General features: G+C 46.1%; 4 protein-coding genes across 5 annotated transcripts in view; 2 read left to right on the top strand and 2 right to left on the bottom strand.

Annotated features, from left to right (window-relative positions):
• Positions 1–1,829: 1,829 nt before the first annotated feature.
• Positions 1,830–9,796, bottom strand: LOC134067399 (tetratricopeptide repeat protein 9A). Its single transcript, XM_062522666.1, has 3 exons — positions 9,003–9,796; positions 8,375–8,557; positions 1,830–5,821 (listed from the first exon to the last, which is right to left on the bottom strand). Exons 1-3 carry the CDS (start codon positions 9,445–9,447, stop codon positions 5,739–5,741), a joined length of 711 nt encoding a protein of 236 aa, XP_062378650.1. The 5' UTR covers positions 9,448–9,796; the 3' UTR covers positions 1,830–5,738.
• A 2,546-nt stretch (positions 9,797–12,342) lies between these two features.
• On the bottom strand, positions 12,343–13,607 carry mrpl9 (mitochondrial ribosomal protein L9). The gene has a single exon (XM_062522663.1). It carries the CDS (start codon positions 13,432–13,434, stop codon positions 12,652–12,654), a length of 783 nt encoding a protein of 260 aa, XP_062378647.1. The 5' UTR covers positions 13,435–13,607; the 3' UTR covers positions 12,343–12,651.
• Positions 13,596–17,003, top strand: med6 (mediator complex subunit 6). Of its 2 annotated transcripts, none has more exons than XM_062522664.1 (8): positions 13,596–13,668; positions 14,062–14,224; positions 14,351–14,442; positions 14,563–14,645; positions 14,890–14,998; positions 15,163–15,278; positions 15,764–15,791; positions 16,351–17,003. In XM_062522664.1, the coding sequence occupies exons 1-8, from the start codon at positions 13,647–13,649 to the stop codon at positions 16,479–16,481; spliced, it is 744 nt and encodes a 247-aa protein (XP_062378648.1). In that variant the 5' UTR covers positions 13,596–13,646; the 3' UTR covers positions 16,482–17,003. The 2 variants fall into 2 exon arrangements, with proteins under 2 accessions (XP_062378648.1, XP_062378649.1); XM_062522665.1 differs by having other exon boundaries at positions 13,632–13,668; positions 14,065–14,224.
• Positions 17,004–17,688: 685 nt separating this feature from the next.
• Positions 17,689–27,357, top strand: part of LOC134067812 (pecanex-like protein 1) — a gene marked incomplete at its 3' end in the record, with an annotated part of 33,095 nt that continues 23,426 nt past the window's right edge. Inside the window, 3 exon segments of the mRNA XM_062523262.1 lie at positions 17,689–18,048; positions 21,592–21,806; positions 27,016–27,121. Of these exon segments, the coding sequence (XP_062379246.1) occupies positions 17,896–18,048; positions 21,592–21,806; positions 27,016–27,121 (474 nt within the window).

Here is a 27,357-nt window from a genome sequence, read left to right as displayed (position 1 = left end):
TTATTTTTAAGCCTAGGCCTATATGAAGTTCTTAAATCTATATTAGACTATATGGTTTAGCATAATAGCACAGATAGGGTAATTTTGTCATGGAAACAGGTCTGTCCAGATGAGAGTTCATATGCCCCTGAAATATGAAACCTGACCCCTGGATTCCAGGAGCAAAGCCTCGGTCATGTGCCTCATGTTTTTTCCCTCTTAGTTCTTCATTTGCGTCAGTAATCAACAGGGACTTGTCTGAGCTTCAGACGGATCCACAATCTGCAAGGTTTGTTGCTGCACATTGTAACCATGGTAACAAACAGGCCAAGGATAGGGTATACTATTTTTATCGAGAGTTTCCTGCTCTTTGTTTCACAAAGTAATGGTGATCCAGCTCAGTGTGTTTACATGCCAACACAAACAGCCGGTTAATGTGCTCGCAGCTGCTGGGATTATTTAGCATGTTAAAGGAGAAAAAATCAGCTGTGACTCTGCCAGCTCAGGAGATGTAAGTGTTCAGCTGAGATTTCTGCACTTATGATCATGTTCTCTCCTCAGATCTGGCACTGATGTGGGCCAATGTGGAAAACAATATGGAGGACAACAACAGGAGATGTAAGTGTTCACGTGAGATGTCTTCATGTCCATGTTGAGATACGTAGACTACTCATTCCGTAGTTCTGCCATTGATGTGAGCTGATATGGAAAACACAGGACAACAACAGGAAATGTACAGTAAGTGTTCATGTGAGATATGTGTTCAATCATTAGTTCAGGCGTTGATGTGGGCCATTATAGAAAATAATATGGAGGACAACAACAGGAGAGTTCACGTGAGAGATGTCTGCACCCATGTTCATGTTGAGATGCGTGTTCATTCGTTAGTTCTGGCATTGATGTGGGCTGAAAACGCAGGACAACAACAAACCACAGCTGTGGCCCACAGGGTATGAAACTCAAGCCTAATGATGAGATGGCTGTCACACACACTCTCTCTCACGCACACACACACACACACACACACACACACAGGGAAACATTACACTCAAGCCAGCACAAGCTGTCTGACATACACGCTTAGACACACACAGACACGCAGAGAGAGACGCAGACAAACCCAATACAACCCAACACACACACACACACACACACACAGCACAGTGGAGAGTTCTGAGGGGAATGTGAGCCTGCTTCCCTTGGCTCTTTGTTGTTATGGTACAGCCACGTCACCCATCACTAGTCACAGCTGTGGTTGCCGTGGTAATGCCTCGGCGCAGTTTCTGCTGAGCGCACGGTGAGATGGTGTTGTTCAGACGCGGGTGGAGGACCAGGGTGGAGGGATCCCCCGGCGACATATTTAAATGCTCTCTGGCGTCTGTTCAGCGACAAACATTCGGCCTGCAGTGAAGTCATTAGCACAGAACTGTTGGATTTCTGTTGTGTGTGTGTGTGTGTGTGTGTGTGATGGAGGGTGAGTAAGACCAGTGCGAGAGATAAAAGGCACAGATGGGAGACACTGCAATTGTGTGTGTGTGTGTGTGTGTGTGTGTGTTTATGTGTGTGTGTGAGTGTGTGTTAATGTGTGTGGAGAGGAGAGAAAGCTCATAACCCATGCTGTGTAACACAAAGAGAGCAAGAGTATGAAACGTGATCCCTACGATCTGCCTGTGTGTTGGAGCTCCAGAAGGGAGTGCGATGTGTGATGCATGATGCTGCATTTCTCTGGGCGCTATGCTGGGAGCTACGTGGTCTCAAAGAACAATCCAGAACATCAGTTCCCCTCCAACCCCAACCACAGTACACACAAAGCATGCAAAATGAGACACAACCACAACTTTTTGATAACAATCAGCACACTTTTAATTTATTCAACATACACATACGTATCACAACAAAAGGACATCTTTGCTTATGGTGCTTTCTCAGATGACATGCTCGTCAACAATGCCTGGGGGGATTTGGGAAGGATGGTGGGAGGAGGAGGGGGGGGGGGGACAGGCATGTGCAATCAAGCTTAGCGAACACACACACACGACCACTATCGGCTGAATGATCAGACGGCTGAAACATCTGTGCACTTCCAACAGGAAGGAAAGAACGAACGAACAAAAGAAAGAAAGAAGAAAAAGGTCCTTGGGAGAACAGGTTGGTGCGCTTGAAGGCAGGAGCGATAGAGAAGAACAAGTCCACACAACGCCTCAGTCTAGGAGATAACAACGCTCGATCGTCATGGCTACTGATGCTTTGTGGAGTGGAGCTCAGTCACAGCGCCTCAGTCCAGGAGATAAGGCGCTTGATCGTCATGGTGATGATGGTGATGCTGTGTGGAGTTGGGCTCACTCCCAACGAAAGAGTCAGCAGAAGCATTCCAAAAATACCACATCCAGTGAACAGGTTCTGTACAGCATGGCCCACTGCAGAACAGGACAACACATGTTTTTACTATGTGCACCATAAGGTTTAATGGCGGAGGGCCCCCCATGTGCCATCAGCCTTCCTAACACACCGCACCAACCTCCATCTTGCCACAGTAGCGCCATCTGGTTTTCAGTCTTCTGCTTTCTGCTGAGTGAATAATGCCTTATTCTTCCTTAAACAGGCGTTTAGGGTTTGTGTGAGGTCTGGGGGTATGCTCCAAGTAGCCTATGGACTCAAAGCCAGTAATGCATACAATACAACACACATCTATTACCACAGAGGTGGATCTAGTGAATCTGGCCTTCCTTCACCACCAGCGATTTGTAGCAAAGCACTGCGGCAAAGTGTAGTAACACCATAGCAAAATGTTTATGCACTGTGGACTAATTGTAGTAGTACCACAGCAACATGTTTATGCACTGTGGACTAATTGTAGTAGTACCACAGCAACATGTTTATGCACTGTGGACTTATTGTAGTAGTACCACAGCAACATGTTTATGCACTGCGGCAAAGTGTAGTAGTACCATAACAACATGTTTATGCACTGCGGCAAAGTGTAGTAGTACCATAGCAACATGTTTATGCACTGCAGCAAAGTGTAGTAACACCCTAGCAACATGTTTATGCACAGTGGACAAAGTGTAGTAACACCCTAGCAACATGTTTATGCAGTGGACAAAGTTTAGTAATACCACAGCAACATCTTTCAGCACAGTGAACAAAGTGTAGTAAAACCATAGCAACATGTTCCTGCACAGTGGCGTTATCACAGACTAAAGCCCCAGAGGTTGCTGCTGCTGCTGCTGCTGCTGCACATTGAGGGTGTACATAAATAACACAGTGACTAATTCTACTCCAGACCCCCACCCGCTACCCCTGCAGGCCACCCCTGACGGAGGCTGACCTTGACCAGGAAGTGGGCCAGCACAGGGCCAGCTCTGCGCCAGCTGTGGCAACTGAAGCCATAAAGAAGAGTAGGCTACCGCACGCACATCCAAAAACTATAAAAAAAACTGGGTGCTGGACAGATAAGCATAAGTTAGGAGAGAGAAAGTCCGCCCACACCAGAAAATGCTTGTCAATTTTTTATAATGGTAAATCACGATTGTTTGGTGTGCAGACTTTTTCTCTCTCCTAACTAAAGCCATAAAGCCATGACAAGCTGCTGTCATGTGGAATCGTGGGCTCGGAATGTGACAAAAAGAACCTGGAGGGTTCTGCCCAGGCGTCCGCACATCCCGTCAACCTTCTGATGACAACGTTCATCACCGTCACTTGGACCCTAGCAGCCCCTCGCAGATGCACGAGGTGAAACTCATCAGCATACAGTACGTATAAGTGGCCTTATAGGATCAGTAATGAAGGAGCAGACCAAAGGTGCGTTCAAATTCACAAACATAGGTGAACGTTTGCGTACGTTTGCAAACAGTTTTCCGTTAGCCTTGAGTTTTCGGTGAACGTTTGCGAACAATCGCAAACAGTCTGAGGAGGTAGTTCCCCCGTGAAAATACAGTGGAACTGGACGTGAGTTTGACGAAGGCAACAATGCAATTACCGTTAGAATGGAATGTTCTAATTTAACTGTTCAAAGAAAACATGATCACCGCGAACGCTTGCCAAATTTGAACGCACCTCAGGCCAGGCTGCCCACAACAGACAGGCGTTATGTTTAAAGGGTAGAAACGCATGAATGTGCACCAGTGGAGAGAGCCATTGGAACACAACTTAGCCCATTGGTGGTAACTTGGTTAGACCACCCTAACTAAAAATATCTGGACATACCAAACATTAAAAAAAAACATCATAGTGAAACTTAATCTTCCAAGATACTGTATGCTCTGACACTTGAGTGCATTTTGTACATAGTTATACGGCAGATATGCCTTTCAATTGAACTCCTTTTGAATGAGTGGTGCGAGTGGAAAGTTTGCTGTTAGGACAAAACAGAAAAAACAGTAAAATTCAGTGTACAGCAATAGCATCAGATGACAGTATTATCTAAAGCTACTGTAAAAACACAGAGGGCAAGTTCTCCTTCACCACCACAACACTTTGGCTCTACAGATTCAATTAGACATTTTCATAGTAGTGCTCCCTCTCTAGTAAACTCTGGACCTTGTGAAGCACAGTGTTATCATCAACACACAACAGTGTTATCATCAACACACAACACCTTTAGTTGTGGAATGTCAGGCATATCTATTCATCCATCCACTCATTCATCCACCCATCCAATCATTCATTCATTGGATGCTTCATTCATGCTCTCACACACTGATGGTGTTAGTGCATGTCCTCGAGTCCTCTATGACGAGTAACTACAGTGATGGCCTCGGCACACCTTCTGTGCTGGCGCGAGCGTTGGCCTGGCACCAGCCCGAGTGGCACCGTATGAGCTGGCAGTGATAACTCGTGCTCTTCCACACTGATGAGCCTAGTCATGCTTTGCACGCTCATTGCTGTGACATTAACAGGAGGGGGCAAAGCTGGCATGGCGGCATTGCTCAACCATCATAAAAAAAAACTATTAACATATAGGCTATAGATTGATACGACACAAAGAACGCTTGCTCTTTTGCCTAGTATGGGGACGGTTATGGTCGTGTGGGTGTGTATGTGTTTGTGTGGGAAAAAAGTGAATAAGGGTAAAAATAGGAGTTGTGCACATAACCAAAGCAAACATGGCAGCCTGCAGTCAGGAGAGACAAGAGAGAGTGAGGTGGAAATAATAGGAAACATATGCATTTCCTGTTATGACCGATTGCTGCCCACTTCACAATTCACTGACCTCCCCTGAAGCCCAGCAGGAAAAGCGCAGGCAACACCTTTGTTAAGTAGCTCGCTAGTCTCACATCGGCCATGAGTAGTTCGCTAGTCTCACATCGGCCATTTTAACCTCCTAAAAAAACCTCCAATGTCTCATAAAAATCATTATGTGAGGTCCGCCTGTTAGCATGGTTCGTGCTCAGAACCTACCGATCCCTCGTAAAAGTCATTACGTGAGATCTGCCTGTGTTAGCACGGGTGTGTTAGTACGGGTGTGTTAGCGTGGAAGGCGCTCAGTTGCAGCTGTGCTCTCTGTCCTGCTGGAGGTGTGTGCAGGAGAGTGTGTGTGTGTGTGTGTGTGTGTGTGTGTGTGTGTGTGTGTGTGTGTGTGTGTGCAGGAGTGCATGCAGGACGGGGTGGTCAGCTGTGGGAGTGGCAGGGCAGCGCTGAATGAGTTGGAAAGTGACAGAACACAGTGTAGGGATGGCAGCATTACAGGTGTGGCCCCTGTCATTTTTTTTTTTTAGTTGTAGTTGTTGTTGTTGTTTGTTTGTTGATTTCTTCTTTGTTTACAAGTCCTCCTTCTTCTCTTTCGGAGTGCTGCGACGTATCTTCATCTCCGTCAGCTGGATGTAGCGAATCACGTTGGTGTCTGCGTGGTAAAGCCAGGAAGTGCCGGTGTGTGGGTTACTCAGAGAAATCCAACTCAACACAACACTGTACATTGCCACTGGACAAATGACAGGCCTGAAAAATGACACAAGCCTTTGGGCCTCCCATCAATGGCCGGGTTTCCCAAAATTGTTAAGAGCCTCTTAAGTGCTAAGAACTTCTTAGGAGCGTTGTAAGAATGTTCTAAGAAGGCTCCTAAGAAGTTCTTGGGACTTAAGAGCTTCTTAACGATTTTGGGAAACCCGGCCAATATGTGTACAATGTAAATCTCAAGCTTTCTCATGTTCTGACGTTTTCACGTAGTCACTTTTAGCTCTACTTTGGCCTTAATCAAAGAGCTCTGGTTTAAAAGTGACTATGGCTAGTGCTATCTAAAAATCAATCTTGAACTTTAGAAGGAAACGGCTGTGTGGCCTGACCCCAGATCAGCACAGGAAACACAAGACGGCGGCTCTGATGCCAACACACCTTTGTTTGAAATTTAACCACTCTCAGATCGCTGACACAGAGGAAACACACACAGCGAGGCTGCAGTCAATAGCCTACTCTCTCTGGGGTTGTCTTGCCTTTATTGACGGGACAGTAGAGAGTAGACAGGAAACAGGTGGGAGACGTGCGGAGGAGTGGGGTAGAGGTGGGAGACGTGCGGAGGAGTGGGGTAGAGGTGGGAGACGTGCGGAGGAGTGGGGTAGAGAAGTGACCTCTGACGGGCCTGAGCGTGGGTCCTCGTTGCCACTGGTGATGCATGCTGTCAGAGACGCCAACAGCGCTGCACGGCGGCTCCCTCACATACCCAAATCTTATTGCCAGGCTTGCCCGTAGTTTCCATTTCCCTCACATACCCACATCGTATTGCCAGGCTTGCCCGTAGTCTCCATTTCCCTCACATACCCACATCGTATTGCCAGGCTTGCCCGTAGTTTCCATTTCCCTCAAATACCCACATCGTATTGCCAGGCTTGCCCGTAGTCTCCATTTCCCTCACATACCCACATCGTATTGCCAGGCTTGCCCGTAGTTTCCATTTCCCTCACATACCCACATCGTATTGCCAGGCTTGCCCGTAGTTTCCATTTCCCTCACATACCCACATCGTATTGCCAGGCTTGCCCGTAGTTTCCATTTCCCTCACATACCCACATCGTATTGCCAGGCTTGCCCGTAGTTTCCATTTCCCTCACATACCCACATCTTATTGCCAGGCTTGCCCGTAGTTTCCATTTCCCTCACATACCCACATCTTATTACCAGGCTTGCCCGTAGTTTCCATTTCAACACAATGGGCTTTCATCCTAGCCTGGGTTTCCCATACTGCCTTGCGCGGTGATTTCTTTCACGCTGCTAAGGCAGTCTGAAAACTAACGCCCCCATTTTCGCCTGATGTTGGTGGCCAATCACAGAACAGGGGAGAAAGCAAGACCATGATGAGCTATGCAGAGACGCATTTGATTGACATCCGTGGCGCCCAATGAACGAATCTGGGCATTTTTTCAAATATGAGAAAATGAACGTCTGGTTGCCAGACCACGACCAAGCCAGGCTACTTTCATCCTGCATGCTATCTCTGTTATGGCAGCATGTGGAGAGAAAAATCAAAGTGCACTCTGGGAATGTAAACGGCTCTATGGATGCCCCCGTTTGACCCTATAGTATTGATGCACATGATATCTTATGAACAATAATACAGGAAAAGTTGGTTAAACTTATCAAAACACTGTAGAGTAACAGTAATAGTCGTTTGAGATCTGTGAAAAATAATTATTCAAAGCAAACTATTTTGTAAATAATTTGATGCCTTGAATGAATACTATGATAATAACAGTAAAAGTCCTCAAACAAATCAATGTGAAATTTAAAAAAAACACTATTTTTACTTGTTTGCTATCTGCTATAACTCATTAGACTACTGTCTCTTTCTCTGTACACAACATGTGTGTTTAGATATTTCCAGAGTAAAACCAAAAAATGACTGTGGAGAACTGTGAGACTGCATTTGAACTGTAAGGGTTTTAGAGTGAAGTTAAGTGAGCACTTGTCTGCACAGTGCACATAGAGGTTATAGTCTGGAGGGTGCTTTTTTCTCCTCCCCTCTCCTCATGTTTATGCTTATGTATTTCTTCCCTCTCTCCTCTTTCCTGTCCTGTCTAACCTTGTCATATTGTATGGACAGCTTGGTGCTCAATTTCACTGTACTTGTGCAATGACAATAAAGGCTTACTGTATCTATCTAACTATTTACCTATCTATCTATCTATCTATCTATCTATCTAGTGTCTGTTGGTGAACACTGTGAATGTGAATTCTCTTGCCAATAACAGCATTGATTTGGACTTTTGGTGGCGGGCCAATCTTCAGTTGTCCCTTTGTGTTGTTACTCAATCTAAGGCATGTCAAGGTTATGTGTAAAAATATTGTGTACAGTGGGGTGTTTGAGACAAGTCCAAGTCCCAAGATTTTGCTCATAGCCCCAAAGACTTTATCTGAAGGCCTGAATTGTGGAAGGTAAGGATTTTCTGAGATGTCCTGCACTCACCTGAAGGTTCTTGTTTGTGCGACTCCTTCAGGTAATACAGCGCCTTGTTGAATTCGCCCAGGTGATAGTAGGCAACTCCAGAGCGATAAAGCGCTTTAAAGTTCTCGCCCTCTTTCCGCAGCACCTTCAAACAGTACTCCTTCACCCGCTCATAGTTCACCAACTCCATCTGCAGGAGACAGGCTGGCGCAAAGGGACAGAGGAGAACACTGAGAATTCAAAAGGGAATTTCGTAACCACACCACATCACACACCCTAAACCCAGACTTCTACACCCTAAACCCCCCACCCCCCTTCCTTGTTTTGTCAATATTTTTTTCAACTCATTTTTGCGCACGTGCGTAATCAAAATCTGATTCGATTTCTCTGCGATGAAACCAAGTGGGGACATGAAGACCCGCAGCAGCGCTTCTTGTGTGTTTTAAGTCTGATGTGAGCCAGTGCGTCTGGGAAACGATGATGACGAGCAGAGCGATGATGTAAGCGGGAATGGACAGACGCTACTTCAAGCGCCTCGTATGGCTTTGCATGCATTATGCATTGACCATGCGGTTATGACATTGCTTGCGATGCCTATATTTTACTTGTGAGGGCCAATGCAAAGTGAAATTTAAGGACACATATTTACCCGCTAAACTGTTGTAACACTCAAGTTCCGCGTTCTCCACAGCCCCTTTCTGCTCGTCTGTCAAAGACGCCTTGCTTATCGTGGACAGCACGGAGGAGGGTGACTTCGAGCCTGTGTCAGGATCACCGAGAACTCGACACAACCCTTTCATCTCCAGCAAAGCGCGGTGGTACTTCCCGATAGCTTCCCGGTATTTCTTATCTTTGTAGCATTGCGTGGCTTGAGTCTTGAAGTCGAGCGCACGTCGGACCAGGTCCGCTGGCTCGTTGCGCGGCGGTTGTTTCTCCATGGAGGTTCCATGGTGACGCGAGTGCTGCTGGTAGTAGCGAACGTCCCTGTGAATGGGCTGCCGCTGAGGAACGCTGATACCGCCGCTGCTAAGGACGCCTCCTGCTCCGTTGTCCGCGTGGCAAACCGCATCATATCCACCCTGGTCCAAACTCATGATCTCTTTCCCCCCCAAAGAAGATTTTTTAAAATTTAAATAACACGGAGCTAGTTCACACAGTCAAAAGCAAACGACGAATTCGACTGAATGTAAAATAAACATGTGCCCGCCTCTAATGTTGCAGCTGGGTCTGTGAGCTCGCACCATCTCCGCGCGCTTACATCTCGATTCTCGGTTTAGTAAAGTGCGGGAACAACGAAGGCTTTTCTGTCGACACGTGATTGTGCTAGACGCAAAACAGTCATGATTGTCTTGGGTAAAATATTTTTTGATGCTTTACCGTCCGGAATCAATAACAGCCCTATTAACGGATGAATCACGCTCCTGAGTAGCTCTCACGACTCTCTCCTCCTCCCGTTGACAGTAAATGAATCCTCACGAACAGGACCAGACGTGTCCCGATGCGGCGCTCGCGCTGCGCACCGTCAGAGTGGAATGTTGTCATAGCAGATGAAACTAGACAAATGCACTATCGTGTTTCCGCCACTCAAAATATTGATGAAAAGGTGGATACTATGCAAAAAGCAGACATCAAGTTAATCTATTTCCATCCAATTCTAAATCTAAAGCAAGACACCTGTATTCTAGGCCTGTAGCCTAATCTTTATCTTTATCACCATTACTATTTAAGGGGGTGAGACAGTAGTCTAAATGGGAAGCTTCACATTGTTTTCAAAATAATTTTGTGATAAATGAATATTAACTATGCAAAACATGTTTAGACCTACTACAGCAAAGTGTGATCATGGGTTGGTAATTGCTCTGGATTTTTCCACGCAGCAGCACTTTTCTCTTTCTAATGCAGCACTGTGAGGATGAGAATATGTGATGTTGATGTCAGATGGGGGCAGAGCTTTTGAGGCATTTGGACTTGCTTTCCCAGCAATCAGTGCAGGCAAGTGAGCAGTAATGCAGCTGTTTGTGGTGATGATAGGGTGTGTCTCACCTCACATAGAAAATCTCTCTCTCTCTCTCTCTCTCACTCACACACACACACACACACACACACACACACACACACACACACACACACACACACACACACACACACACACACACACACACACACACACACACACACACACACACACACACCACATGACTTTCATAGCTGGAAGAGATTTGTACTTATGGGCTAGCTGAAAAAAATAGTCACCCATGAGGAAACAAGCAACATCAGCAGGATTCACTATGTTTTAAGCATTAAGCTGAAATATTCAACAAATCATACCATTTCAGTTGCAGTGATTCACAGACACTGGCCATACATGGAACTTATTATATTTTGAGTGAAAGGAATCTGCTGTGGCATCTGAGTTACACAATCTCATTAAGTCTGCAATTAGATTTGGCTGCTCGTAAAGGAGAGCTGTTGAAGGAGAGTGCACTATTCACAGAGCTACGGCTCCCTCAAGGATCAAATGTTCTCGGCAGCGAGCTAATGACACACATCTAAGTAACACTCAGTATCTCAAGTCCAACTTATGCCACGAAAAGACACACAGGTGCTTTTAGACATTTTCTCCCTCCCTCCCTTTCTCCCTTTCTCTCTTTCTCTCTCCCTCTCTCTCTCTCTCTTTCTCTCTCTCGTGTTTAACAGCTGGCCCCAGAGAGGAGGAGAGAGACTGCAGTGCATGTAGCGTTTGCCCCTGTGGGTGTAAGAGCCCATGTTGGATAATGACCATGGCCTGTAACCTCTAACTCAAAATAGATGTGGCATGCATGTGTGTGTGTGTGTGTGTGTGTGTGTGTGTGTGTGTGTGTGTGTGTGTGTGTGTGTGAATGGAGGGAATGGGGAAAGTCAGGCCAAAAATAAGGCCATGCACAAAAGAAAACAGCAAATATCTGATGTATACTAATTAGAACCATGACACATACATAAATTAAAAACATGCATTCAAACGGATTAAATTGAGTCTGCTTTAACTACATGGTGTCAACACAACTATTGATTAATAATGGATTGATGAGATCAGAGATTCTGAACCTTTTTGGGGTTAAGGCACACCAAAGGTCAACCCCAAAATACCCAGGCTTGGTTGCTAATTATGAAGTGTGTATGATGTATGGGCTGTAACGGGTGTTCATCCTTATGCCCATATAGTTTCTATACGTGTCCATGAGCACAGCAATATGCTGGCATGATGTGTACTGAGTCTGTTAGGCTGCTTTAGAACGACCAATTTATGACTAGACTGTATAAAAACACATTGGGTTCCTCAAACCCGTAGTTTTCACCTCACTTTGCCTAATGGCACATATGTTGGGATTGGGAACTACTAGTTTAGATTTTTGTCCCCAAATGTTGTTCAGTATAGTAAATTATACATAATTCAACATATTTATGTACATACTGACATCAATGTCAACAAAAGGAAATGTTAACGTTTTGTTTTGCTGCAAGTCAGATGCTAATAGGCTATAGATTTTGACAAACCATTTTTAAATTACCTTTGATTTATTAGATCAAGTTCTGGCATGTTGATTGGCCCTCAAGAGCAGCTGAACAGGTCAATACAAACTCAACTATGCATCCTGAAGTTAAGTTAGGCCTACTTGTGTTGTTTTTGTAGCTGCGTCTAGTTTAAAACATTCAATGTATGATCCAGAAATAGCAACATACCGGTAATGTGAAAAAATGACAATTTTTGATTAATGTCAACAACATTCACTCTGTTCCCCAGATATCCACAGCCAGCAAAAATTGGACCGATTAAGCTGTATAGAATGCAGGACTGGACCGTGTCTGTAATATGTTGTATAAAACTCAATCCAAGTTGAACAGCGCAGGGAGGTGAAAGTTCTAAAATTTGCTCGTTTTTACACTATTACATAGATTAGTCTTCAGCAGGAAATAATGTGTGTGTGTGTGTGTGTGTTGACACAAAGGACACAGAAAATCATTGACAACATATTTTAATAGCACAAAAATCCTCATTAGGCCATGGTTAAGTAAGAAGTCAGTCCCATTGTCGTTTCTGCCACGTAACCTATTATATTGATGCAGAGTGTGAAACTGATGCATCTCTTGACAAAACAAGCTGTTAGGCCTGATGTATAATGGTCACGCATGAGATCACCCCAGTCAGCATAAAATACATGTATAGACCCAACAAGATGTTATAGCCTAGATATCATGACATGTTGTCTTTTTTGGAGAAACTGTCCATTTGACCACTTTCTGGTAGGCTAATGTTCTGCCTATGATTGTGTATTCTGGTCTTCATTCGCAGGTGAAGACCCTTCCTCTTTTGTATCTGGACTCGGTTCTTGTTGTCCTCGTTTCCTCAGCTGTCTGGGTGTAAAATCCTCATGAGATTTGACTGATATAGGAATGCGGACGGTGTCGACCCCATTGACGGTCACTTCGCACCAAGTCTGCCCCACAGTGGTGATTGGCTCATCTGGTAGCGTAAGGGCATGCGTTGGCACTACAACCCCAAGTTCTGTCTTGAAATACCTGCAGACAATCTCCTTGGATATATGGTAGTCCATGGATGTGTTGATAGGAACTTCAAGCTGTGCAGTCCTCAAGAACTCCACAGTCTTTTCTCCAGTGCGAGTCTGAATCCTGTCCTCTGGCTTTCCTTCCAGCAGCTGTCTTTTTTCTGAGACAAACATCTCCCGGTTCTCTGGTGAGGGGTACACTGCCAGGCCCTGAGGTAAAAGCTTATTTCGCCCCAACGATTTTGCCACAAACACTGTGTCCCCCCGGCCTCCAAGCTTAGGCACTGTCTGTGCAAGAATGAGCTCCATCTTCTCTTTAGAAGCATGTTTGGTGTCCTCGACCAGTCGGTACACACGGTGACGTCGTGGATTGAGTCGAGGTGGGCTACCTTCTTTAGACAGTGGAACTTGCCACCATCTTTCGACAATAACTGTATTTCTGCTGGCTGTTTGGGAAAGATTCCGCACCGTACATGCCGCTAGTCTGCTCCACATGCCTACCATATGACAGGTGTTCCCTTTAGCTAGCCCAAACATATTTCACCGCGTTATCTAACCTTCAACACGTTCGGGTCGATGTTCGCAACATCAAAAATAAACCAACAGTGCACACAATAAAAGTAATAACGACCCGTTTGATTTTTCATGTGCAGCTAACATGGGGTCACTTACATTAGCTTCCGTGCTTGTCTCTTTAGCAAGAACGTCACCTTCCTACGTCATCATTGTGCGCCGTAGTCACTTCCAAGATGGCGTCGGTGGACTTAAGAGGTAAAAGATAGTACTTTTGTTTTGTTTTTGGACAAACGGCTTTACACAATGTATTTTCCTACAATACAGGTTGTGCGTACATGCCATAGAAATGCTCGTACATATGTTGTCTTATTTTTCTGGACTGTAGTCAAAATCCAGAGCCGAAGCTTGTTAGTTACTTGCTAACGTTAGCCAATAGATACGTTATCCCAAAAGGGAAAATAGCTAAATATCAGAATGTCCCTATCTTCACAGTAGCCTATGTGTATCTCTAGATTTATTATATTTTAACACGATGGCCAAATAGTTAGTTTGTAACTTGATCTTGAATTTGCAAGGAATAAACATTGATGAAAACTATTCGTGGTGAGCAATCGAAATATTTCCTAACATTGTTCGATACATTTTCAGCAGATAACCTCTTGGGGATATCATGGGTTGATAGTGGGTGGGTACCCATTCTCAACCCTGGTAATGTCCTGGACTACTTTTCCGAAAGAAGCAACCCATTCTACGACCGAACTTGCAATAATGAAGTTGTCAAAATGCAGCGGCTCACCCTGGACCACTTGAAGTAAGTCTCAAAACACTGATGCAATATATGTTTGCAGGAGTCATTCATAAGCCTGGTTGTTTTGTCCTCAGTTAAACAAATGTGTCTGATAGCTGTCAATTGAATTTCTTCTGTTCTGTTTGGTAGTCAGATGGTGGGAGTTGAGTATATCCTACTGCACGTACAGGAGCCAATCTTGTACATCATCCGCAAGCAGCAACGACAGTCGCCAACCCAAGGTAAACATCCCTGACAAACCACCCAGAGAATACATCACAAAAATCTTGATGTGCTACGTTAAATTCTACTCGGTAAAATTTTGTCGGTCAGAGATGGTGAACATCTGAATTTGTCTCTAGTTATACCCTTGGCTGATTACTACATCATAGCTGGTGTGGTCTATCAAGCACCAGACTTAGGATCAGTCATCAGCTCCAGAGTGGTGAGTCAAAGTGTCTTGTCATTGTTTATTGTTATTGTTTATGACTGTGTATTTCTTATGACTTGTTAATTCCCAACTTATGGGCAGCCGTGGTGTACTGGTTAGGGCTTCGGGCTTGTAACCTATTCTATTCTATTCTAACTCTATGCATCACATTTAGTGTGAACATGTAAGATGTTGGGGGATATTTTCTTTTTGTCTGATTGTCTGTCCCTGTCTTCTCTCCCTCTTCTGGCCTCTGTAGCTATCGGCTGTTCACGGCATACAGTCAGCGTTTGATGAAGCCATGTCTTACTGCCGCTACCACCCATCAAAGGGCTACTGGTGGAACTTCAAAGACCAGGAGGAGAAAGGTTAGACCACATTTCCTGGCTTCATCTTTGTGCTCATAATATCAGATCGCTAGTTCTTGCAGACTGGTGCACTAATGTAAACAATGCTAAATGTTTACATTAGTAAACATTGCAAACAACAATGCAAAGTGATCAGCATGTGCTCCGCCCCTCATCGCTTACAGAGAAATCCAAACCCAAGTCCAAGAAGAAGGAGGAGCCCAGTTCGTACTTCCAGAGGCAGCGAGTTGATGCTTTACTGCTGGACCTTCGGAACAAATTCCCCCCTACATACTACCAGGTCTGCAGACGGACGCATTCATTACATACATTGTACATGCTATAATAACGTGTAAACACTTAGCAGAGACTTTATCTAAACGTTTTTAGTGAGCATTTATATATTGAGAATTTGATCTGTTAAGCACGGGCATAGTTATTTTAGCTGTTACTTCTCATGTACCTGGTGATGCTATAGTCTCCATTGTCACTGGATATCATTTGTTCATGGTTGGTGGTGTCAGACTAAGTTTGACGGGTGCAGATTACCATTCCCTATTGTGTGTGTGTGTGTGTGTGTGTGTGTGTGTGTGTGTGTGTGTGTGTGTGTGTGTGTGTGTGTGTGTGTGTGTGTGTGTGTGTGTGTGTGTGTGTGGGGGGGGGGGGGGGGGGGGGGGGGGGTCATCACCCTCTCATTTTAATCATGTATGACCATATGGGAGGTGGATCACTACCTTTTCATCAAATGTTTGCTTTTCCTCATCTCTCCCTTTCCCATGCTTGCAGCCCAAACCAGGAGAGAAGCCTGTTCCGGGTAAGATGAGATTCTTTGACTCAGAATCAGTTATATTGACCAAGTATACTGACATATACAAGGACTTTGAGTTCAGTAGATGTTAAAACTCTCTGTACATTTCACAAGTAGACTTGTAGTATTAGTGCAGTAGACATGTAGTATTGCCTTTGCCTTGTGCTATACTTGTACCTTGCTGGCCTAACTGGGAGTCACACTGTGATGAACAGCCCTTTTAGATGAACTGGCTCTGTAATGAAAAGGGTAGTATGGGGTTCAGACAGTAGAAAACAACAGTATGTTTTATAATGATTTGTGAATGGGCATTATAAAGTAACTTATTTAATCAGAGAGTCTGTGTTTCGTTTTAACAGCTATGACCTCACAATTGATTTCTGTCTGACATAGCCTTTTTACAAGCCATTTTCTGTCTACATTTATTCTCTCTCCTCCTCTCCAACCCCTTCTCTATTCTCTCTCTCCTCTCGTCTCACCCCTTCTCTTTTCACTCTCTCTCCTCTCGTCTCACCCCTTCTCTTTTCACTCTCTCCTCTCGTCTCACCCCTTCCCTATTCTCCAGTGGAGGTGAAGAAGGAAGCTGATGTGCCTCCTGAAACGGTGAAACAAGAAGAGAGAGAGACGGCCAGCAAGACTCCAGCAGCGGCACCCCCAAGCAAGCCCCCACCTGAGAAACGAGCCAGACTGCAATGATCTCTCTCTCTCTCTCTCTCTCTCACTCACTCACTCACTCACTCTCTCACTCTCTCACTCTCTCACACACACACACAGGACTCCGAGATCATGAGTATGGAGTTCTTAAAGACTGGAAAGGGAGTACCACACCTCAGGAATGCCTGACAGCATTTCAGATTTTGAAATATTTATAATGTCAAGACTTTGTTTGTCTGCCTTTTATATTATGGTATGTTTTGTAACAAAAAATTATATAAAAACACACATGCAGGTATATAGTACAGGGAATACATTTTGTCATGGTTGTCTTGGTCTAATGGCTCTATATGTGAAAATTACACCTTTTTTTCTCTCGAGTACTCCATACCTGTCTTTGCTGAGGAGTCAAAATTGATGCTGAAGGTTAAGATATGTGTTGGTGTTTATTGGGCATAATTTGGTTAAAACACTTCATTCTACTTTGTAAATTAATACAGTTTTGTTTTGTATTTTTTGTCTGTGTTTGACAACCTTTTGATATGTGAATAAATAGTTGAAACAGAAAAAAATGTGTTTCCCCCCCTTTCAAATTCATGCACGAATGGACGGAGGAAAGTAGACGTGGGGTGCCATCTACTGGAAGAAATGTGTATTTGATTATTTTTTTAAAGACACCGAAAGCCAGATTTTTGTTATCAAAACTTCCTTTTAGACGCTAGTGAAAAGTGGCAAGAGTATTTATTTATTCAACATTTGTTTGCATTCTGGCTGTATGTCACCTTTTTCAATTACCAAAGGTATTGACATACCTGTTTAGATTGTGCACATTTGAGGGAAATGTTGTGAGCACAGTTATCGGTTTCTCTTGCAGTAGCCACTGTTCTCAGCAAACCATGTCTAAACTGTGATTGGATATTTTATACAGTTAACTCTGAATCCCCAATCACAAGGTACCGGTAGATTTGGATAGTAATATTTGGTTCATTGTAGTGTTATTGCCTGAAATTAGTCTGAAGCATTGTGCATTGTCTAATTCTAATTGACTAAACACATCGAATAATTATTCTAATGCACATTCATATGACCCACAGAAAATCGCATATTTTCATTATTTCTCCCAGATGTTGGTTTTTTTGTGCCAGTTGAATTTATCCCCGCATGGTGGCGCCATATATTTATGTTCAGAACCTACAATCCAGTCTCCCTCTTTCCCTCGTCGTAGGCTTTCAGGCTGGAGTTTGGAAGCTTCGCGCAGGGCGTGGTGGGATAGAAGGCTTCTTCTTGGAGGACCCTATGTAGGTTCCAAGCTAACGGGTAACGGAGAAGATGGCTGCAGCGGGGATTTTCAGGCCAGTGTCTGAAAACACATCGCTGTGTGCCATGTTTCGGGACCGCCTGGATTCACGTTGCCCTTTGATATAACCGTTTCTTTAAGGACGCGAGGAGGATAAACATGGGATCTCAAACACTACAAATATTGAGGCAGGGGGTATGGGCTTCAATTACTGGTGGGTGGTATTACGACCCCCATCAAAATACATTTGTCAATGCCTTACATCTGTACATATGGCTATTCCTGCTGTGTTTCCCCTTTACGCTCTACATGGTAAGTGTGATTTCGCTTTCTAACTACTAATAGTTGTGCCTATTATTCCTTTGTATTTTGTTCCCAACGTTTTGCTATCGTTAGCTCGTAGCTGTCGTTACCGTTATCGCAGTTCACTGAATTGCAGCTAGCTAGCAGGCTAGGTACTCCTTTGTTTGATTTCAGATTAATGGTTTAAGAACGGTGGATTGTTTTACATGAAATCACTTTCATTCAGGTCTGAAATTTGCGTCGACCAGTCTTGTGTGTTGACACATTGTTCAACTTCGCTCAGTTGTTGATGTTGTCAGGTGTCTTCGATTATCCAGTTCATTAAAAAAATGTCAGCTGGTCATGTCAAAGATAGGTAGCATTGTAGCCAGTTAGCTAGCGATATCGCTAAAGTTCATCACTTGAAACCTCGAGGGCTTAAAACATCTAAGGCCAGTTAGATATGTGGTATTCTACGTTAATGCTCTAGTCTGTTTACAGTGGACATGCTTAAAATAGGGTGGCAGTTTGACTTTGTCTGTGTGCCGCTGTAACGTTACGGAGTAACGTTAATGACACTGGTCAGCATTTCTTTATCTTAAATGGATAACGTTTGGCAGCGTTAACGTTATAGATAACATTTTCAGGCAAACACGATTGACAGGTCTAAGTTTTGTCAACTGGACTGATTGTCAGCAATGTTCAGTTGCGGTCTAGTTCACAGGACCGCATAAAACATAACTGGGTCTGTTTGCCTTGTGATGAACCAGAAATGACAGCTGATAGCTGACCAACTGACAGTCACCACCAGGATGACTATAAACATAGTGGATAACACCTTGAATGGCATCATAGCGCACTTATTTAAGTAACTATTTCGATGCAGCGCTGACTAGGCTAGACTGATTTATTTGTTCTCGTGGCTAGTAAGGATGCTGGGATGTTTGCCTCAGTAGGTCACATCTCTGTAGAGGAGAAATCGTGTGCGGCTGTCAGTCCGGAGATTAGGAGCAGAGGTGACACATTAATGCTACACGACACGGTGATACCCGGTTCGATTGCGTGCAGTGGTGTTGTCGGCAGATTAGGGGGGGCCGAGGTGACCGCACAGTGCTGTCACCCGGTAGGCTACATAATCTCTCGACAAACACACATCTCCATCGCCGTCGTGTTTAACAGAGACGGTCTGTGTAGTAGCCTACTATAGCAGCTTTACTGTGTGTCACGCAAAGGTGAATGTCCGGACAGAAAAGAGTGCGCTTTACTCCCCAGAGCAAGTTGTGTTGCTCAGATGGACTCGGCCCGACGCTCTGTGGATATGTCGATACAGTGCGATCAGTGTGTCCCCAACCAATGAAGTACATCATCAACCCGCGTCGCCACTTCAACCTTAGTGTAAATAACCTTAGTCCTCCAAATAGATTTGGAATAGGCTGCTGTACAAAAAAAGAGGCGGCCACTGCTAGCCAGTGCCACTTTCACTGCCGTCACGCTACATTCATTTTGTCGCACTGTTGTATGAGAATACATTGGTTGATTTTGTTAATCCTTAATAGCAGTAAAATAATCGTGGCATTTAAGCTGAACCTTTTGAGTCATCAGCTAATGCTCCAAAGTGCATCGGGGGCTCTGCCATGGCAGGAGGGTGAATGGGAGATGGACAGCATCTGAAGTCATTAGGGCTTTCAGCAGTGCAGGGGGTGTCAAGATGTCATCTTGTGTGAGGGGTTGACAGTGACTGGAAGGGTGTTTAGCAGCAGTGTTGTCCGTTTGCGATAGATTCCGTGAGCTGCACAGCTTGGCTGAATGACTGCAGTAAGCTAAAATCTCTTCAGGAGTCCTGCAACTCTGCTCTTTCGGGGTAGGGGGATGTGCGGAAGTGTGAGTGTGTGTTTCTTTGCTGTGTGTGTGTGTGTGTGTGTGTGTGTGTGTGTGTGTGTGTCTGTGTGTGTCTGTGTATGTCTGTATATCTTTGTGTGTGTTTATACTTGTGTGAGTGTGTGTCTGTGTTGAAGGGGAGAGGGGGGAGGGGTTGACTGTCTGTGGTCAAATCTAGGCTATATAAAGCTAGTGATGTCTTTATATAGAGACTGTAATAAAGCGCCTCTAAATAAATGCATACTCCAGACAGCTCGCTTCCATAAGGGGCCCTGCAGACAGGGAGGACATGGGGCTAGGGGTGGGGAGGGGGGGGGGGGGGCAACCGTTGCTAGGAAGTCAAATGTAAAGTCTAGTTTGGGTTCGGCACCATTCTTTTCAGTCATTTGCTCCCTCTGTTCACGTTGTTGTTTTGAAGCCTTTCACTCTGAACTCCAGCTCAGCAGTATTCTCCCATTACGTCCGTCTGCCCTGTAGGTGATGTCATTTCCTGCAGCTTTAGTCATGTAGAGGTCTGCATGTTGTTGCCCCCCCCCCCCTCCCCCAACACCACCACAGAAGTGGCACTGATGGCTATTCTCCCGCTGTTCCGAGAGCAGGGCTGGGGTTTTTCTGGTTAGTGCTTTTTTTACTGGTGACGGATGTGTGTGCGATGAGATCAGTGACCTAAATCTGCTGACCTCTGAGGAGACAGGAAGATGGTCCAGCAGCCGAGTGCTGCTTGGAGAGCGCCGTCTCTCCAGCCACAACTGGATCTGTGCTGGGCCACAACTGGGTCTGTGCTGGGACCCAGCTGCTTGCTGCTTGCGCAGCTGGAATGTGCTGGCTTTAGGAGCTAGACTGGTACCAGACTCTGGTGTAAACAGCACTAAGGAGCAGCAGCTCCACCGATGAGTGTTTAGCCTGCTACCACACAGTGCTCACACAAGCCCCACACACACGGGGCAGCTATCAAGAGGGGGCAATTAGGAGAAGCTCCACACACGGGGCAACTAACAAGAGGGGGCAATTAAGAGAAGCTCCACACACGGGGCAGCTATCAAGAGGGGGCAATTAGGAATCCCTCTTAAGGATCACACCTGCTGCCTCTGCTATTGTCATCACAAAAACAGTGTTGACATCCAGGTGCTGACACAATGTAGCCAGTGTGTTCATCTGAATGGCGAGCTGTACGCATTGTACCCCCCCCCCCCCCCCCCCTCTGGCTTAGATGTTCACACATGTTTCATTATTATTCCTGTGTTTGTATTATGCTCCCACTTTCTGGGATGTGGGACGCAAGACAAGATACAGAAAGCTTTTCCTGAAGGCAATTTCACACTTGTGGGGGGGGGCACTGTGGCACAGCAGGCTCCAGTGCTTGTGCCATATACAGGTCCGAGTGCCCACGGGGACCCAGGTTCGATTCCGACCTGCGGTCATGTCCCGATTCCACCCCATCGCTCTCTCCCACTTGCTTCTATGTCTTCACTGTCCTATCATAATTAAGGCAAAAAGGCCACAAAAAAAAAATCACACTCATGTTTTTTTGTGTGTGTGTGTGTGTGTGTGTGTGTGTGTGTGTGTGTGTGTGTGTGTGTGTGTGTGTGTGTGTGTGTGTGTGTGTGTGTGTGTGTGTGTGTGTGTGTGTGTGTGTGTGTGTGTGTGTGTGTGTGTGTGTGTGTGTGTGTGTGTGTCTCTCCATCTCCTCCTCAGGCCCTGCCCCCCACCATGGTCATCGTGGGCATCTACTGCGGGGTGATAGCCGGCATGTTCCTGCTGCTGAAGGCGGTCAACTACCGGCTGCACCACGCGCTGGACGAGGGAGAGGTGGTGGAGCGGCGCGCGCGCGGGGCTCAGGGCAGGACGCACGGCCCCAACGGCCACCAGCAGGGCGGCGCCACGCGCCAGGAGGACAGCAACGGCCCCGGGTGAGTCATCATCGCACTCCATGAGCCTATTTCACAAGATGTCGCCACTGTGTAAACTAACTTCCTCTGGAACAGCTCAGTCAGAAACAGCTCAGTAGGAAAGACAGAAACAGGAAGATGTTTTACCCTGCCAATTAAGGCATCATTAACATCAACTAGGCCAGACACCTGGACACTGAAATTGGCTCATGGACCTGATGTAGCCTCGGCTGCTAACACATGTATTATAATACTGGAGAAGCTGATAATGACTAACCTGATGTAGCCTCGGCTGCTAACACATGTATTATAATACTGGAGAAGCTGATAATGGACCTGATGTAGCCTCGGCCGCTAACACATGTATTATAATACTGGAGAAGCTGATAATGGACCTGATGTAGCCTCGGCTGCTAACACATGTATTATAATACTGGAGCAGCTGATAATGGACCTGATGTGGCCTCGGCTGCTAACACATGTATTATAATACTGGAGCAGCTGATAATGGACCTGATGTGGCCTCGGCCGCTAACACATGTATTATAATACTGGAGAAGCTGATAATGGACCTGATGTAGCCTCGGCCGCTAACACATGTATTATAATACTGGAGAAGCTGATAATGACTAACCTGATGTAGCCTCGGCTGCTAACACATGTATTATAATACTGGAGAAGCTGATAATGGACCTGATGTAGCCTCGGCTGCTAACACATGTATTATAATACTGGAGCAGCTGATAATGGACCTGATGTGGCCTCGGCCGCTAACACATGTATTATAATACTGGAGAAGCTGATAATGGACCTGATGTGGCCTCGGCCGCTAACACATGTATTATAATACTGGAGAAGCTGATAATGGACCTGATGTGGCCTCGGCCGCTAACACATGTATTATAATACTGGAGAAGCTGATAATGACTAACCTGATGTAGCCTCGGCCGCTAACACATGTATTATAATACTGGAGAAGCTGATAATGGACCTGATGTAGCCTCGGCCGCTAACACATGTATTATAATACTGGAGAAGCTGATAGTGATTAAGGCTGCCTTGTGAAACTTCTTGAATTAGTCTAGTTGTATCTTGGGGAGGAGGCCTCGTTATGTTTAAACACCTGTGTCCCTTGCTTAGATGATTCTTCATGTTCATTAGTGCTTGACCGTATCACTTTTCGGTGTCTCTGTCGTAAGTATCATTACAGTGTATGGTGTGTGGTTGTTGTCGGTCTTAATTGCAAGAGGTTTTTTGCAGTTATCGTGAATGCCAACATCCACACCACATTCTATAATAATAACAACATGAAGAACGATATCGAATGGGGAATGGGGATCACCTTCAGAGCGATTTTAAGAAATCAGATGGAGTTGATTGAGTCAATCTGGGCTGTTCTGTTCTGGGATAGCCTGTGCTTCTGTTCAGGGCTGGGCTCTGTGGTTCTGTTCTGGGCTGTTCTGGGCTGTTCTGGGCTGGGCTCTGTGGTGCTGTTCTGGGCTGTTCTGGGCTGGGCTCTGTGGTGCTGTTCTGGGCTGGGCTCTGGGCTGTTCTGGGCTGGGCTCTGTGGTGCTGTTCTGGGCTGGGCTCTGTGGTGCTGTTCTGGGCTGGGCTCTGGGCTGTTCTGGGCTGGGCTCTGTGGTGCTGTTCTGGGCTGGGCTCTGTGGTGCTGTTATGGGCTGGGCTCTGGGCTGTTCTGGCCTGGGATGTGCTACTGCTGCTACATGTTGTGCACCCTTCAGGAAGAGTAGACGGTAGAGCTGAGTTGCTGTCTGCCTTTATTCCCTAAGGACCTGCACCAAAACAGCTTTCCTTCCCAACCTCTGATGAAGGCATCTTTGAGGGTTCTTTGAATGTCATTGTGGGTTTGCAGGCTTGCCGAGCCGTACTGAAGCTCATTCATTAAGTTGTCTTTTCCAGTCTTTCTCTCCATGGAAGGGGTGGAGCAGCTGTGTGGACAGTTTCCTTAAGCTTGCTCCTTTTGAAGCCGCACGTTTCCTCTCACTAAGGAGGTGATTTGATCATCTCACTCGGCCCTGTTAGCCCTGGCAGCCTGTGATGGGAAAAGCAGCTCCGCTTGAGCACAATGACACAAAGGGACTGAAAGAGGCTAAACACACACACACACACAATGATACGAGGGGAAACACAGTGAGGAGAACTGAGAGAGACTAAACACACACACACGTGACCGTGAGCCACCCAGGCGATGGTTCTGTGACCCAGTGTTAATTATGGCCAGCCTCAACCTGGTAGTGTGTGTGTGTGTGTAGCAGAGAGAGAGATTATGTGGCTGGTTCCCGTGATGATGAAACCGTATGAATGGCTCGTCTGGTCTATAAAGTGTAATGGCTCCTGTAAGTGGGGTGTGTGTGTGTGTGTGTGTGTGTGTGTCTGTGTGTGTGTGTGTGTGTGTGTGTGTGTGTGTGTGGTCTAATGGCTCCTGTAACTGTGCTAGGCAGTGCTTGCTAAACCCAGACGGCCTCTGCAGGCAGCACAGTGTGTCTTCTGGCAGGGTTTAGTGAGGGAGATAGACACACACAAACACTCATACACACTGTCTCTCGGCTCTCTCACTCTCTGTCTCTCTCTCTCTCTCTCTCTCTCTCTCTCTCTCTCTCTCTCTCACACACACACACACACACACACACACACACACACACACACACACACACACACACACACCCTCTCTCTCTCTCTCTCTCTGTCTCTCTCTCTCTCTCTCTCTCTCTCTCTCTCTCTCTGCTGTGCCTCAGTGAGCATGGGAGGGCATTGAGAACCTGAGGGCCTCTCTTGTCCAGTGCTCACAGCAGCAGGCAACGCAGAGAGCCATAGAGAACGCCCATCACCATGGCAACACAGAGGACCATAGAGAACGCCCATCACCATGGCAATGCAGAGAGCCATAGAGAACGCCCATCACCATGGCAACACAGAGGACCATAGAGAACGCCCATCACCATGGCAATGCAGAGAGCCATAGAGAACGCCCATCACCATGGCAACGCAGAGAGATATAGAGAACGCCCATCACCATGGCAATGCAGAGAGATATAGAGAACGTCCATCACCATGGCAATGCAGAGAGATATAGAGAACGCCCATCACCATGGCAATGCAGAGAGATAGAGAGAACGCCCATCACCATGGCAACGCAGAGAGATATAGAGAACGCCCATCACCATGGAAACGCAGAGATATAGAGAACGCCCATCACCATGGCAACGCAGAGATATAGAGAACGCCCATCACCATGGCAATGCAGAGAGAGATAGAGAACGGACATTAAACACATTTCAGCATTTCAGCATCCACATCCAACTGCATTGATATCAGCAACGCCACATCCAACTGCACTGATTTCAGCAGCGTCACATCCAACTGCACTGATTTCAGCAGCGCCACATCCAGTTATACTGATTTCAGCAGCGCCACATCCAACAACTGATTTCAGCAGGGCCACATCCAGTTATACTGATTTCAGCAGGGCCACATCCAGTTATACTGATTTCAGCAGGGCCACATCCAGTTATACTGATTTCAGTAGGGCCACATCCAACAACTGATTTCAGCAGGGCCACATCCAGTTATACTGATTTCAGCAGGGCCACATCCAACAACTGATTTCAGCAGCGCCACAGGTCCACATCCAACTGCACTGATTCAGAACACAGGGGCATCTTGGTTGTCTTTCCTTTTGCCTGTGCTAATGTTTAGCTGTTTTTTCCTTTTGACACGGGCACAGTAAGTTATAAGAAAATATGGCTTTAATTTGAATCCTCACTGAAGTGTGTAAAAAAAGAAATATGACCCTCATGTGATTGAGATTATAAAGGGAATAGTTCTCATTTGAGTAGAGGAGAAGAGTATTACATTTAATTACAGTGGGCCAGACCGGAGTGACTCATTAATGCCAGGGAGAAAGGGAGGAAGAGAGAGTGGAAAAGAGAGAGGGAGAGTGGGAGAGAGGGAGGGGAGAGAGAGGGGAGGGTGTGTTAGAGAGAGAGAGAGAGGGTAAGGGAGAGAGAGAGGATAAGAGAGGGAGACGGAGGAGGAGGGAGGAAGGGTGAAGGAAACTGATGGAGGGAGATGTTATGAGAAGCGAGAGAGGAGAGAGAGCAAGAGGAGAGGATAGGAGAGGAGAAGAGAGGAGAAGAGAGGAGAGGAGAGAAAGTAAGAGGAGAGGAGAGGAGAGGAGAAGAGTGGAGTGGAGTGGAGAGGAGAAGAGAGGAGAGGAGAGGAGAGGAGAAGAGAGGAGAGGAGAAGAGAGGAGAGGAGAGAAAGTAAGAGGAGTGGAGTGGAGAGAAAGTAAGAGGAGAGGAGAGGAGAAGAGTGGAGTGGAGAGGAGAGGAGAAGAGAGGAGAGGAGAGAAAGTAAGAGGAGAGGAGAGGAGAGAGGGCAAGAGGAGAGGAGAGAGAGGAGAGGAGAGGAAACATCCCGGCCCTCAATACAGCACCTCCTCCTAACAATACTGCCCTCAATACAGCACCTCCTCCCAACAAACCTGCCCTCAATACAGCACCTCCTCCTAACAATACTGCCCTCAACCCAGCACCTCCTCCCAACAACCCGGCCCTCAACCCAGCACCTCCTCCTAACAATACTGCCCTCAACCCAGCACCTCCTCCTAACAATACTGCCCTCAACCCAGCACCTCCCCCCAACAACCCTGCCCTCAACCCAGCACCTCCTCCTAACAATACTGCCCTCAACCCAGCACCTCCTCCTAACAATACTGCCCTCAACCCAACGCCTCCTCCCAACACTCACGGAGTCGCCAGCACCACCCTGTTTCATACAGTCTGTGGTACTACCACACACTTGTGTTTGGGTGTGTGAGTGTGTGTTTGGGTGATTATTTGGTTTACATGGTTGTGTTGTGTGTGTGTGTGCATGCTGCACCCCGCTGCTGAACCATGTTGTTGTGTGTGTCCATGTGCAGAAGGTGCTCTTGAGGCTGATGAGAACAGATCCGCTCTGCTCTTCCTCATGAATTGCATTTGGAGTGGAGCGGCCCGATCCAGTTGTATTGTCAGAGGAGTGCCTGTGCCATGATGAATGCTCTGCTCTGCTCCGCTCTGCTCCGCTCCGCGCTCAATTCACTGTTCCGTTGGGGGCGGAGCATGCCTCCTATTCTATCAGCGTATTGTTGCTAGGTAACCCTGAGCCTTGTTAACTGTAAGTGTTTCTCTCTGTGTGTGTGTGTGTGTGTGTGTGTGTGTGTTCACAGGGACCCTGGAGGGGGTATAGAGATGGCAGACTTTGTCAGAGAGGAAACACCGCCTGTGGACTGCAGCTCAAGAAACTCTTATGTAGTGGTGGACTCCAACCACCAGGTGTGTTTGTTTGTGTGTGTGTCTGTGTGTGTGTGTGTGTGTGTGTGTGTATGTCTGTGTGTGTGTGTGTGTGTGTGTGTGTGCTCATATATGTATGCTGCAGACTGGACAAAATGTCTGGAAATGTACAGAGAATACCAGACAACAATACAGCCATGTGTATTAAATACAATGTAATTGCAATCATTCAAATACATTTAATATACAATGATATACTGACATATGTATTATGTAGC

This window comes from Sardina pilchardus, chromosome 20, assembly GCF_963854185.1.
Source record: "Sardina pilchardus chromosome 20, fSarPil1.1, whole genome shotgun sequence".
NCBI lineage: Eukaryota > Metazoa > Chordata > Actinopteri > Clupeiformes > Clupeidae > Sardina > Sardina pilchardus.
This window is presented reverse-complemented; position numbering and strand designations above follow the sequence as displayed.